Source organism: Pteropus alecto, unplaced genomic scaffold (genome assembly GCF_000325575.1).
Source record: "Pteropus alecto unplaced genomic scaffold, ASM32557v1 scaffold821, whole genome shotgun sequence".
Classification (NCBI taxonomy): domain Eukaryota; kingdom Metazoa; phylum Chordata; class Mammalia; order Chiroptera; family Pteropodidae; genus Pteropus; species Pteropus alecto.
In genome coordinates, this window is record NW_006431396.1 from 320643 (window position 1) to 336348 (window position 15706).

The window sequence follows — 15706 nt, forward strand, 5'->3', positions numbered from 1 at the left end:
AACGCGGCGGCGGCGGGGGAGGAGACGGGCTGCAGCACTGGCCCTGTCGCCTGGGTGCTGAGAGGGGCAGACGCGCAGACGCGCCCTGGCAAGCTGGCTCCCCGCAGCCCGCGTCGCGGCGGAACCGGTAGCAGCAGCTGAGACGCGTTAAACAGCACGGCGGTCCCAGCAGCCACTACTAACGAGGAGGCAGCGCTGTGGACTTGGGGACCTGCCTCCCTTCCCCCACCCACGGGGGCAGAGCCCGGTAAAGGCGGCGGAGATGCCGAGATGCCGAGATGCCGAGATGCCGAGATGCGTGCAGCAGCACCGAGGAGCCAGAAGCCATTAGTAACGGGAGGCAGTGCAGCTCACGAACCGGGTCCCCACCCCCCACCTGCTCAGGCCCAATCTCATATATTCCACTTCCATTTGATAATGGACTGTGCTGCTGCGCATACCCAACTTTATGGGGAAAAAAAGAGGTTTGGTGTGTCAAATAACACCCAGTTCGTGATGGGCAGCTGGGGTTGTCTGATGACTTGGTCGCCCTTGGTCAAGTGTTCATTCAGTCTCCATTGAGGCCCAGTAGCAGGCCAAGAGCTGTTTCTCAAAATGAGAGTAGTTATCCATGGACGATGGCAGGGCCTTACTCTAAAATTCTAAGGGCCCGGGCTGCGATTCACCTATAGTATCTGTCAAAGGCTTCAAAATGCATCCTTTTCAGCCACTGACAAATCAGGCACCATAGGATCTGCTGGATGATATGATCCGAGCAGCAGAGAATTTTGCATAGCAGCCTGGACCTGTTGCAAAGCATTCTCTTGTCCTGGGCCCCACTCAAAACCACTTGGAAATGGACCAGAATGACCACCCAAATGAGGAATATGTTGCCTCCAAAATCCAAAGAGGCCCACTGGCATTGTGCCTCTTTTTTTTTTTTCTTCTTGGTTATAGGAGAGGCTCAATGTAACAACTTATTCTTCACATTAGAAGGGATATCTCAACATGCCCAACAATACTGGGCCCCTAGAAATTTCACTAATGTAGAAAGCCCCTGATAAAGGTCAGCTTCAAAAGAGACAGGTCATGTCGATAGCAGGCATCCTTAATATGATGTGATAAAAAGAGCACTTTACCTCTGTGATCTTCCTATCAAAAATCTATAGCCCAGTCCAATTCTAACCAGTTGTAAGCATGAGAATAACACCAAACAGATCTCAATTGAAAACTATTCTACAAAATCCCTTATCATTACTCTTCAAAACTCTCTATGTCATCAACAACAACAGAGAAACTGTCGCAAACCAGAGGAGGCTAAGGAGACATGATGACTAAATGTAATGTGGTATCCTAAATGGGATACTGAAAAAGAAAAGGGAAATTAGGAAAAAATAGTGAAATTTGAATAAAGTATGAAGTTCAGTTATCAGTAATGTATCAATGTTGTTTCCTTAGTTTTTACAAATGTACCAGTGTTGTATAAGATGTTAACCAAAAAAAAAAAAAAAAACCTGGATTGGGGGATACAGAACTCTCTGCACTGGTTTTGCAATTTTTCCATAAATCTAAAATTCTTCCATAATAAACAGTTTAAATTTTTTAAAAATTATATGTCCATAGATTGATGTCAATATTTGACAGTACCTATTGTTTAAAAAGATATATTCAAAAACTAAATATATAAAATCTCGTTACAAATAAGCATTCACAGATGAACATTTGAATCAATTTTGATGGTAAGGAACACTAACTTTGAACCTTACTTAAGCAAAATGTTATCCCAAAAAAGAATTGTAGTCTACAAATTAGTATCTGTATTACAAAAAAAAAAAATGTATTTAATTATTATATTTTGAATTTCATCGATACAAATTTTGTGGAGTTCTTTTGTTCTCTGATTATATAGATATCTTTATAATATTCTCAATTTTGCCTCTTGGCCCATCAAGTTTAAAATACTCTCTAGTTCTTTGCAAAAGATTACCAGCCTCTGCAGAATTGCCAGCCTCTAGAGAAATAATAATAAAACTACCTAAAAATCAGAGTTCAGTAAAGAAGCAGTAACAGAAAAATCAATAGCTTTCATATATATAAACAATAACTTGTTAGAGGACATGATGGTAGAGAAAACCCCATTTATAATAGCAGCAAAGAAGAAGAAATATTTAGGAATAAGCAACAAGAAATGTTCAAACTTATATTAGAAAAAGCGTAAACACTCCTGAAAGACATAAATGAAAATCCATAAAGATATCAGTTCTCCATAAAGTAATTTATAAACATATTGCAACCCCAATAAAAGTGCCAGCAAAAGTTCCGGTCAAGATGGCAAAGTAAGGAAACTGTGCTTGCCTCAATCACGAATACATCTCAATTATAACTAACCTATAGATCAACCACCATTGAGAATCATCTGAAATCTAGCTGAACAGAAGTCCTACAACTGGGGACACACAGAGGAGGCCAACTCAAGATTGGTAAGAGGAGCAGAAACATGAAATAGATTGATTCTAGACTCACTTCTGGCAGTTGAGAATAGGGAGGACTATCTTGGCTACAGAGGCTCCACTGGCAGAGCGAAGGGTCCCAGCCGCACACCAGACTCCCCAGCCCAAGGCTCCAGTGCCAAGAAGAGAAGTGCTCACAACTTCTGGCTGTGAAAACCAGCAGAGACTGTGGCTGAGTGAGACAGAGGGCTGCCAGAGTTTCAGACTTTCTTCTTAAGGGCCCGCGCATAAACTTACTCACTTTGGGCTCCAGCACTGGGAAAGCCACTTGAAAGGTGCCAAGGACATACAGGAAGGAACTGAGTTGTCTGGCTTCAGAGCGAGGGCTAGAGGGGCGGCTTCCTCACAGACAGAAGTGCTGGCAGAAGCCATAGTTCCTTTGTTGAGCCCTGCCCTCTCTTGGCTTGCAGACACAGGCAGCCGCCATATTTGAGTCTTCACCAACCTGGCTAACATGATTGCCCCACCCAGGTGATTCTCTGAGATCCCATCTCTCCCAACTTCCGGGTCCACGCAAGCCGCTTCCAGTGGATTTTCCATATAAGATACCTGTCTTGGCTTATGCTGCAGACTTTCCTAAAATCTCTCAAAGGCGCACCAAACCCAAAAAAGCAGCATCTAGCCTCAGCATGCCCCATACCTCTTGCTGAGCAGCCCCAAGCCCGGCACTAATGGAGCCAGTCTCAGTTTGTGGCTTAGCCTTTTGAGCACATTCAAGCCCAGCGATGGTGGTGGCCATCTGTAGGTTGTTTGGCGGCTCATGCCAGGTGGCCCCAGTCAGGGCACAGGCTGTGGCCTAACTTGGCCTGCAGTGGAGCCTCTCCTAGGAGGCCCAGGCCAGCATGCCAAGTGGCCAGCTTTGGTCTAAGCTGGAGTATCACCAGGACCACACGAGAGGACGACACACCCAAAGGGCAGACTAGACAGGCACCAGAGTCCTGTTAAAGAAAATCCTACTTCATAGGGTCAGCCCCTGCACAACAGCTCCTCCACTGTAGTCACTGGCCAGCCCTCACAACCAGTCAGCCCAAAGGTCAATCCCATCCACTGACATGTAAACAGAAGCAAGGCTCAACTACAACAAGAGGGTACACACAACTCATACAAGGGACACACCTGGAGCACCTGGCTCAGGTGACAAGGGAGACTGTGCCACTGGGCCACAGCACACCTACTACATAAGGCCATTCCACTAAGACCAGGAGACATAGCAGCCCTACCTAATACATAGAAACAGACATGGAGGGGGGCAGCCAAAACAGGAAGACAAAGAAACATGTCTCAAATGAAAGAGAAGAACAAAGCTCCAGAAAAATAACTCAACAAAATAGAGACAAGCAATCTACCAGATGCAGAGTTCAAAACACTGGTTGTAAGAATGCTCAATGAACTCAGGGGAAGAGTAGACAAACTCAGTGAGAACTTAAACAAAAATATAGAAAACATAAAAATGGAGATATAAAATATAAAAGAACTAGTCAGAAATGAAGAATACAATAACTGAAATGAAGAATACATAACGAGGAATCAACAGTAGATTAGATGAAGCACAAGGTTGAATCATCGATTTAGAAGATAAGGTAGCAGAAACACCCAATCAGAACAGCAACAAGAAAAGAGAATCCAAAAAAAAAAAATGAGGATAGTTTAAGGGGCCCCTGAAACAACATCAAGTGTACCAACATTTGCATCATAGGGGAAACAGAAAGAGAAGAATGAACAAGGGATTGAGAACCTATTGGAAGAAATAATGACAGAAAACTTCCCTAACCTGGTAAAGGAAAGACCTACAACCCCAGGAAGTAGAGAGAGTCCCAAACAATATAAATCCAAAGAGGCCCACACCAAGACACATCATCATTAAAATGTCAAAGGTTAAAGACAAAGAAAGAATCTTAAAAGCGGCAAGAGAAAGGCAGCTAGTTACCTACAAAGGAGCTCCCATATGACGGTCAGCTGATTTCTCAACAGAAACTTTGCAGGCCAGAAAGGACTGACAGGAAATATTCAAAGTGATGAAAAGCAAAGAACTACAACCAAGATGACTCTACCTATCAAGGACAGATAAAGAACTTCAAGATAAGAAAAAGCTAAAGGAGTTCATCATCACCAAACCAGTATTACAGGAAATGTTGAAAGGACTTCTTTAAGAAAAAGAAGAAAGAAAAAAGGATCAAAAATATGAATAATAAAATGGCAATAACTACATATCTATCAACAATTATTTTAAATGTAAATGGTTAATTCTCCAATTAAAAGAAAGTGTGGCTTAATAGATAAGAAAACAAGACCCTTACATATGCTGCCTCCAAGAGACTCACTTTAGATCAAAAGACACACACAGACTGAAAGTAAAGGGATGAAAAAAGATTTCATAAAAATGGAAACAAACAAACAAAAAAAGATGGTGGTTTCCAAAGAAACCCTAATACTACTTTGAAGGGACATGTGCATTCATATGTTTATTGCAGCATTATTTACAATAGCCAAGATATGGAGGATACCTGGATGTCCATCAATGGATGAATGCATAAAGAAGAGGTGGTACATATATACTAGAGAATATTACTCAGTCATAAAAAAAAAGAATGAAATGTTGCCATCTGCAACAACGTGGATGGACTTAGAGAGTATTGTGCTGAGCAAAGTCAGACAGAGAAAAACAAATGCCATATAATTTCACTTACACATGGAATCTAAAGAAAAAAATAAACAAACAAACAAACTCATAGATACAGGGAACATTTTGATTGTTGCCAGATGGGAAGGGGGTAAGGAGTGGTTGAAAAGGTGAAAGGATTAAGAAGTACAAATTGGTAGTTACAATATAGTTATGGGGATGTAAAGTACAGCATAAGAATTATAGTCGATAATATTATAATAACTAAGTATGGTGTCAGATGGGTACTGGATTTATCAGGGTGATCACTTTGTGAGTTATATAGAAATCTAATCACTATATTGTACACCTGAAACTAATATAATATCGTACACCAACTGCAATTAAAAAATTTTAAAAAATTAAAAATATTAAAAAGTGGTAACAAGTTTTTTTATGGAGCTAGATGTATCGATACTAAGTTCGTATGGTAAAACAAACAGGAAAACACTAAAAAAGAAAAACTAGGGAAAGTAGACTTACCAGATATTAAAACATACAATAAAGTGTCTTTAAGTAAAACCATGTGGTGCACAAATAGACAAGCAGACCTGGTATGTGAATATAATGATGAAAAATAGATTCGAATGCATATAAAAATTTAGTATAAGACAAAAATGGCATTTCAAATCTCTAGAGAAAAGATAGACATTTTAATAAATGGTGCTGGGATAACCGGAAAGCTATTTAGAAAAAGATAAAGTAGACCTATATCTCACATCATGCACGAAAATAACTCCAAATATTTAATGATTCAAATATCTTTTAAAATGTAACTATACAAGTATTAGGAGAAACCGTGAAAATATTTCTCCTTAGGCCTAGTGCAGTGAAAGAGTTTCTAATTATGACTTAAAACCAGATGCAATAAAAGAAAAATTGGTAAATTTGACTTTGTAAAAATTTTTAAAAATTAAAAACCTTTTACATGGTAAAATAAACCCACCATAAAGTAAAAAGACAATTAACAAACTGAGAAAGAATATCTACAACATACATTGTACATTAATGGCCAATATCGCTAATGTATAATTTATATATATATATTTATGTCTTTTACATATCTTTCCATTTGGGATTTTGATCCTTTCTCCCTCAGTTTAGATAGAGATGGAGATAGAGACAGAGACAGAGATAGAGATAGAGATAGAGAAGGAGAGATATATAGAGAGATAGATATAGATATATAGTACAGACATAGATATAAGTGTATCTATATACATATATATCTTATAATTAGAGAAATATTATGGAAATAAAAATTAAAACAACACTGAGATACCATTTCTCACCATCTCTCGTGTTGCTGGTGGGAATGAAAACTGGTACAACATTTTTGGAGGGTAATTTGGCAGTAGCTTTATATAATGTACTTACATTTTGACTCAGCAATCTCATTTTTTGAATTTACCTCGAGATATACTTTTAACAATATGAAAGCACATAGACACATGATTATTAATTGCAGCATTGTTTATAATTGTGAAATATTAGAAACAACTTAAATGCCAATACATAGGAGTGTTGTTGAGCAAACTATGGCATATCCACACAGTGGAGTACTAGACGGTTGTGAAAATTAATGAGGAAAATCTCATAAATTAAAATGTGATTTCTAGAATATGTTTATCATTAAGTTAAAAAGAAGAAGAAGATTTTATATTATTCTAATTTTATGTAAGAAATGAAGGGAAATAATAGAACATGCATATCTGCTTATTTCTACACAGAAACACAGAAAATTAAACTAGAAACAAATGAAATTGGCTACCTACAAGGGGCGAAAGAGTGGGGAAAGGACGAAACTTTATCATTCCTGTGTATTTATTTTTGTATAGTATTGACTTTTTATAATCATGCTAATGTTCTACATATTAAAAAGGTAAAATAAAATCAACAAAGAGAGGAGAATAATAATCCTAAAACCAAATGAAATGAAACAAATGAATCCAACTACAGTTTTCCCCCCTTTATCCATAGAGGATATGTCCATGACCTCCACCGGATGCCTGAAATCACGGATAGTACTGAACCCTATATATATAATGTTTTTTCCTATACACATATACATACTTATTATAAAGCTTTATTTGTAGGTTAGGTACAGTAAAAGAGTAACAACAATAACTAATAATAAAATTGAACAATCACACAGCTTCTCTTTGGCACATCTGAATTGCCAACTTCATTACTCTTGCACTTTGGGGCCATTATAAGTACAATTAGGGTGACTTGAACACAAGCACTGCGATACGATGACAGTAGATCTGACAACCAAGACTAATGGGTGGGTAGTGGATACAGTGTGTGTACATTGGACAAAGGAATGATTCACATCCCAGGCGGGACAGAGCGGGATGGTGAAAGATTTCATCACACTACTCAGAATGGTGCACAATGTAAAACTTACAATTGTTTATTTCTGAAATTTTCTATTTAATATTTTCAGATCACAGTTGACCCCAGGAAGCTGAAATCACAGACAGTAAAATTTTGGATAAAGGAGAACCGCTGTATACTTCAAATAACTAACAACCACACTCAAGGGAGAAAAAAAATTCCCAGTATTTTTAGCACAGTTTTTTGGTAGATTCTCAACCTAAAAAAAAATGAAAAGAACAGAACATCGACAATAGCTTGAACTCTTCTTAGTAGTCCTGTTTTTTTGAAGAGATGTGGAAACAGCAATTATGAAATTAATTTGTGTCACTTTTAATTGTGAAAAGAAAAAGCTATTTGTAGTGATGAACATATTTGAAATTAGCCACAGTAGCTGCCAAGAGGAAAAAATGAAAATCTATAAACAAGTCACAGTATATTTTTCGAGGGTGTAATACATTAAAATGTTCTTAGATATTTTTAACTTTTAGAATATGTGCCATGAAGATCTATTGCAAACGGCGAATGAAGGAACAACTATCAAGAAAATCTACAAAAATTTTATAAAGCAAGAGTCTGTAGGATTTGAACCAAGTTCACTCCCTCCGTTTTCCCTCCCCACTCAGCAAGGTACAGACTACACTCCAGATTTCTGCAGGTCCCTCTCCTCTCAACTCCCAATCAGAGAGCTTTCTTCCTGAGGAAAGCAGTATGTCAACATTTCTCATTCTTCCTCCAGCTATGTGTTGTTAAGGCTGAGTCCCAGGCAAATGCAGTTGAGAAGTAAATGTTACCTGCTTTCACCCAGCCCCCACTTGTGCGACAGAAACTCTACCTTAGGTGCAATGTGCTGATCACCATGCCCTTTCCCTGGCTCATGAGGTGGTGATTCCATTTCAGGCTGATGTTCCCCACTGAGTGTTCAACTCCCGCCTCGATCAGCGGTGTCACTCAGAAATAAGCTTGCCATTGTCCCTAACCCCAGCTCCAGAGTCTTGGCTCAGATATTTTGCCTAGAGGAAGAAGCAGACCATAAAAAAAATAGCTCCTAATATCTTTCCAAAGGAAATGATTTTATTTACAATAGAGCATGGAGAAGCTCAAACCTAAGGACACTTTCAAAAACAGTGGAGTTTGTAGTGAAAGGTCCTGGTTAGGGGACTCACAAATTTAATGAGAGTACAGACTATAGGCCAGGTAGCTGGAAAGAGAGAACCAGGAGTAAGAGTTTTGAGGAGCCTTTCTGGGGTCAAAACAAATATCAAGCATAAACCTCAGAAACTGTTCTTCAAAAGACTAAAAATGAGTTTAGCGGGTTGGAAAATATAAATCAATAAAAAAATCAATAGTATTTTATACACTTGCAATGAATAATCCAAAAAATGAAATTAAAAAAACAATTCCATTCACAATGGCATCAAAAAGAATAAAATACTTAGGAATAACTTAGCCAAAGAAGTGTTAAGACTTGTAAACTGAAAACTACAAAACATTGTTGAAAGAAATTTAAAAGATCTAAATATATGGAAAGATAGCCTATGTTCAAGGATTGAAACGATTAATTTTGTTAAGATGGCGATAGTCCCCAAATTGATCTCCAAATTCAATAAAATCCCAGTCAACATCCCAGCTGCCTTATTTGCAAAAAGACAAGCTGATTTTAAAATTCATATGAAATTGAAAGGAGCCTCACATAACCAAAACAATCTTTGAAAAGAACACAGCAGAAGGACTCACACTTCCTGATTTCAAAACTTACTACAAAGCTACAACAATCAAGACAATGTGGTACTGGCATAAGACTAGACATATAGACCAATTAAATACAATTGAGAGTCCAGAAATAAACTCATAGTCTATGGTCAACAGATTTTCAAAAAGGGGGCCAAAATCATTCAATGGGGAAAGAATAATCTCTCCAACAAATGGTGCTTGGACAACCAGATATCCACACGCAAAAGAATGAAGTTGGAACCCTACCTCACAGCATATATAAAAATTAACTAAAAATAGAAAATAGACCTAAATGTATAAGCTAAAACTACATAACCCATAGAAGAAAGTATAGAGTAAATTGTCACAACCTTGGATTTAGCAAAGTAGTCTTAGACACGACACCAGAAGCGCAAGCAACGAAAGAAAAAAAATAGATAATTTCTACTACATCAAAATTTACAACTTTGTGCTTCAAAGAACACCCTCAAGAAAATGCAAAAAAAAAAATACAGAATGGGAGTAAATATTTACAAATCATATATCTGATAAGGGACATATACCTAGAATATATAAAGAACTCTTACAGCTCTGTAATAAAAAGACAAATAATACAGTTTCAAACTGAGCAAAGGGTCTGAGACTACATTTCTCCAAAGAAGGTAATACAAATGGCCAATAAGAATGTGAAAATATTCACATTGTCATTAGTCATCGGGGGAATTCAAATAAAAACCACAATGAGATACCACTTCATATCCAGTAGGATTTCTAGAATCAAAAAGTCAGAAAATAACAAGTATTGGAGAAAATATGTTAAAACTGGAAACTTCATACACTCTGTTTAAACCTAAGAGTTCAAAGCACATGTCCAAACAAAAACTTGTACACAATGATTCATAACAGCAGTATTCGGAATAGACAAAAGTTAGATACAACCCAAATGTCCACCATCTTGATGACTAGATAAATAAAATGTTGTCTATCCACACAGTGGACTATTACTTAACCACGAAAAGGAATAAGGTACTGATTCATGTTACAACATGGATGAATCTTGAAAACATTGTGGTAAGTGAAAGAAGTCATACACAAAAGTCCACATATTGTATGATTCCATTTATATCAACTGTCCAGAATAGGGAAATATGGAGACAGAAAGTAGATTAGTGCTTGCCTGGATCTAGGAGGCAAGAGGGACAGGAATGTTGGCTAAAAGGAAGGAGCTTATTTTTGAGGTGATGAAAATATTTTAAATTTATGGTAATGGCTGCACAACTCTATGACTACACTAAAAATCATTGAATGGTACACTTCAAGTGAGTGAATTATATGGTATGTGAATTACATATCAATAAAGCTGTTTTAAAAAACAAAAATGAGTAAAGCAATTATAAAAGATTACATATAAAAAAATACAAAGGATTTGAAGAGGCGCTTCCCAGAAGAGGAAATGCAAATGGCCAATGCACCAGACATGGAGTTGGCCTAATTAGTAGTCAGGAACATGTAAAATAAAGCAGAGACGCCTTTTTACTTAACCACATCAGATTGGCAAGAATTACGAAACAATATAACATACAATGCTTGATCTTTTCACAAATTGCTGACCAGAACTCAGATTGGTAAATATTTTTGCAAATTGCCTATAATACCTATGTCCATTACATTTAAAATGGTCGTACTCTAAATTCCTAAGATGACTTCTAAGAACTTATCTCATGTAAATAATGTATGCTTGACTACACATAAGAAAAGGTTTATTGCAGCATTGTCATGGCAAAGGAAGGATGGTTGGAAATGGAGAGATGTCTGTGATACTTCGTTAAATGCAAAAATTGAGTGTCAGAGTAATGGTCCAATTTGATCCAATTTTTGTAAAACCGAAAGGCAATAAATGTGTATATGTATGCATATATGTTTTATTATGCATGTATATATGTATAGGTGTATATGCATATATGTATACATATATATACATGTATATTTTCATGGAAATCCAAGTGGAAGAATATATAGCAAGCTGTCATGTTAATATCTTGGGGAGGGAGAGGGACAGATAATTATGGGCTTTCTTTTTGGTGTACATTTTTGTATTGTTTCCCGAGTAAATGAAAGGGCATTACTTTTGCAATTTGAAAGATAGATAACATTTTTTAATTAAGAAGAGAGGGTGGGCGCAGGAATTAGGAAGGAAAGGAGAGGTTGTCAGCCGTTTCTGTGTGCGCTCCTCTTATAGACAGTACGGCGGCTCCGGGCGTCGCGTCTACGCGGGGGATTACAGTAACCCGGTTGTCAGTGATGAGTCAGAGTGCGTGGTGCTGATGCTGCTGCCATTTCATCACCTCTGTGGGCGCAGCATCCATCCCTCAGCTCTCCCTGCGCCTGGGCCTACCTCCCCTCGGGCTCCCAGGCAAGCGATGCCCTCGCGACGGATCTAGATCCGGACTGAGCCACGCTCCGCGAGACCTCGGCGGGACGCCCACTCTCGCCGCACACGGCTTGGGCCAAGGAGACCTGCCAAGCCCCGGCCATGGAAGCCATCTGGCTGTACCAGTTCCGGCTCATTGTCATCGGGGATTCCACGGTGGGCAAGTCCTGTCTGATCCGCCGCTTCACCGAGGGCCGCTTTGCCCAGGTTTCGGACCCCACCGTGGGGGTGGATTTTTTCTCCCGTCTGGTGGAGATCGAGCCAGGAAAACGCATCAAGCTCCAGATCTGGGATACCGCGGGTCAAGAGAGGTTCAGGTAAGAGGGCAGCCTGGGCCCGTGAGCAGTGGGAGGGTCTTTGGAGCTTGTACAGCCTCTGGGAAAAGAGGACTTCCTGGTCCTGGTCGCATCCCCTAAGGATGCTACCGAATGTCTGGGGGGTTCTGCTTAAGCCCACCTTCAGCTAGCCGGGAGTTCTGTGCAGGGAGAGAAGCGCCCTGGCAGGGAAGGCCGGTCAATAATACGTATTGCTTGCACCACAACTCCACCAACCTGCCCCTTGGTGGCTAACGAACCAGCTGGAATTGATCACTGTAATTCATCAATGTCAGTCCCTATGCTTTTAAAAATATTCCCAGATCATCCCAACATAAGCGTCAGATCTAGAGAGATGATATATAGATAGAAATAGAGATACACATAGGTACAGATATAGATATATTATGTCATATGAATATACACCCAGACATATGAAACAGCCAGATACTGATGATTGATACCTTCTTGCGACCAGCACACATTCAGTGATCATCCACTACATGTCAGACATGGGGCTTGTTCCTGAGGAAACTCACACAAGGGGATGCCATGTAAACAAAACAGACACAGGCCCTTCCCTCTTAGAACTTCTGTGCTAGAATAATAGGAGAAATAGATAACTGGCAGTTACACAAAAGAGTGCCTTGTTTATATTTGTATGCCCACTGCCTACTATAACTCTGAGCACATAATGAATAATCAATGAACAGGTTTAACTTTCTCTTACAGCCCTTTCCTTTTCATTTGTAATACACACACACACACACACACGAGGGAAGGCTACCTGGAGATGAGGACTGATGAGTATGGCAAGAAAAGCCCAGGGAGAGGAAACCAAATATATAAAGACAGAAATGTGAGAGAGCAATGTACACAGAAAACTTTGAGAGAGCAGTTTGAGCTAAAGTCACATAGAGCATCAGAAAGTAGATCGAGAGGACTCAATGGCCCATGCTTATGATCATTTATTCACTTATCTTTTGAACACTAATTGAGCAGATACTGGTTAGGGAGTCGAAGAGGGGTAGAGAGAAAACTACAAACTTAAGTTGTCTCCAGCTCCCCACTGCCACAAACAACACTGTGGCAAATATCCTTGTACAGGTTCACTTTGAACTTGTGAATGCGATTCTCATAAGTGAACAAAGGTGTCTTTTATGTTTTTTGGAATATCTATGTGAACAACAGCCTTTTTCATATTCACTGCTTATTATTATTGGGTGATATCGATTTGTAAGAGTTCTTTTTACATTAGGAATATTAATCTTTTTCTGCCATGTATGTTGTAAAATATTTTCCCAGTTTGTCATTCGTCTTTGAACTTAGTCTAAGAAAAATTTTTGATGCACAGAAGGTTCTCATTTTTATGTAGCCTTATGTCGTGCTTAGGAAGGGCTTTGTCGCGTTCTAAATCCTAAGATAACAGTGTATTTTAGTTTTGAATGGGATCTACAGCTTGCTTATTGATGTCCTCAGCCAAGCTGTTCACAAATCAAAAGTTTTGTTTGATCATGTCGAATTTTCTGATACACTTACTATTATCCATGAATGTTCAAACATAAAGGAATTAGAAACGCCTTCATTCCCCAGGGCTGATTTGCCCAGTTCTGAAGACTTGAACTCTTTCCTAAGTTTTGGTCTTACCATCATCTAGTTTGGACTTTGATCCCCCAGACAATGTTAGTTCTGTTATCATTGGGCCATTTACCCTAAACCTTTTCATTTGTAATTATATGTATACTATATACAGAAGAAGGAAGGCTACCTGGAGAAGATGAGGCAGATGAGTATTGCAAGAAAAGCCCAGGGAGAAGAAACAGAATGTATAAAGACAGAAGTGCGAGAGTCCCTCATTCTTTCTCTTCTTCATCCAAGAAAACAGAAATCCTAAAAATCTACATAGATTAAAAAAAAAAAAACAGTAGTCTAAAGCAAGTGATTGTGGAAGCAAATAGTTCTACACCCTCTAATAAGCTCTAAAACACTCTAAGCAAAGTACCATAATGCATATTGATAATGAAGCTCCTCAAATCAAGAAGTTAAAGTAGATGAGGTTTCTTCTATTTAAGAAGTACAGCAAATGTATAATAGGTTTTAGACAGATTCTAATTACAATGCTTTAAATAAATCATGTCTTTTTAAGGGGAAGCTTGGTGATTTAGGCAGGTTTCCCAGCTGGTGGCTCCTTATTCAGCCTTTCTAAAGTGTGTCAGGAAGTATGTCTGATAGGCACTTTGCTCAAGGCCTTTGCAGATCATCTCTCTTTTTCTTATTCCCAATGGCCTAGAAAATAAAAAACAAAATTGTGTTTCTCCTCAGAAGGGATTAAAGATACCTTTTAGATTAAAATTAATAATATTAATAATAATAATAATAATAATAATAATGTAATAGAAAGACAAACATGGTAATGATAAACGGAAAAAAAGGAGTGTATTTCCATATACCCATGTACTTATGAGCATTTGTCAATTATCATAAATTCATTTTTTTTTAAATTTTGTTTCAACTACTGGAATCTGTAATGAGCTCTCCAGGTCACAGAAAACTTTAACATACATTATTTCATTTTGCCTTATGATAACTGACTTAGGTATCTCCTTTTGCAGAAAAAGAAGTCTCATTGAGTTATTCAGATGTGGGGGTGGGAGAGTTGGCTGTGGTTCTGCCTGAACTGAGGGAAAATGCCTGTGAGTCCATGAGCATTCATTTCTAGAAGACGCCATCTCAAAATATGGCCCAATTGAAAATGTCCATGTCATCATTGTTATGGAATGGCATGTATTATGTTATTAAAAAATAAATAAATAAATAAATAATAACTTTTGCTAAAGAACTGTGTCAGTAGCCAGAAACACTCAGACTACACTGAGTTCATTGAAGCACAGCAGTTTGGGCATGGCCTTTATTTTTTACTTCTTTCTTGTGTTTTAGATCCATCACTCGCGCCTACTACAGGAACTCAGTAGGTGGTCTTCTCTTATTTGACATCACCAACCGCAGGTCCTTCCAGAATGTCCATGAGTGGTTAGAAGAAACCAAAGTACACGTTCAGCCCTATCAAATTGTATTTGTTCTGGTAGGTCACAAGTGTGACCTGGATACACAGAGGCAAGTGACTCGCCACGAGGCAGAGAAACTGGCTGCTGCGTATGGCATGAAGTACATTGAAACATCGGCCCGTGATGCCATTAATGTGGAGAAAGCCTTCACAGACCTGACAAGAGACATATATGAGCTGGTTAAAAGGGGGGATATTACAATCCAGGAGGGCTGGGAAGGGGTGAAGAGTGGATTTGTACCAAATGTGGTTCACTCCTCAGAAGAGGTTGTCAAATCAGAGAGGAGATGTTTGTGCTAGTCAGCCTTTTTAATTTCCAAAACGTGCTCTCTCACCTGAACTTAAAAGTGATGGAAATGAATATGATCCTTGTGTGACTGAAGAGAACTCAACCTCCATTTTGGATACCAAGTGAGCCTCCTTCCCGAGGGGCACTCTCATAGGTTGTGGGCAGGTGGATGGGGGAGTGCTGTGACCGAGGGACTGAATTACTGACATGGGCCAGACACTGTTTTGTGGCTCATGCTGGGCAGTGGCTGCTCCATGTGCCATTTGTGGACCACATGTCAAGGGCTTGAGGTTTGGGGAGCCAGGCCTCCCCAAAATATACCCACAGACAAGACAACTATTTCTTGGTATTTCAGCTCCTTCATAGGT

At 38.9% G+C, this 15706-nt stretch overlaps 1 protein-coding gene across 1 annotated transcript; it reads left to right on the top strand.

Moving 5' to 3' along the window:
• Nucleotides 1–11470: 11470 nt before the first annotated feature.
• On the top strand, nt 11471–15424 carry RAB39B (RAB39B, member RAS oncogene family). Its single transcript, XM_006905812.1, has 2 exons — nt 11471–11988; nt 14923–15424. Exons 1-2 carry the CDS (start codon nt 11774–11776, stop codon nt 15347–15349), a joined length of 642 nt encoding a protein of 213 aa, XP_006905874.1. The 5' UTR covers nt 11471–11773; the 3' UTR covers nt 15350–15424.
• Nucleotides 15425–15706: the final 282 nt, after the last annotated feature.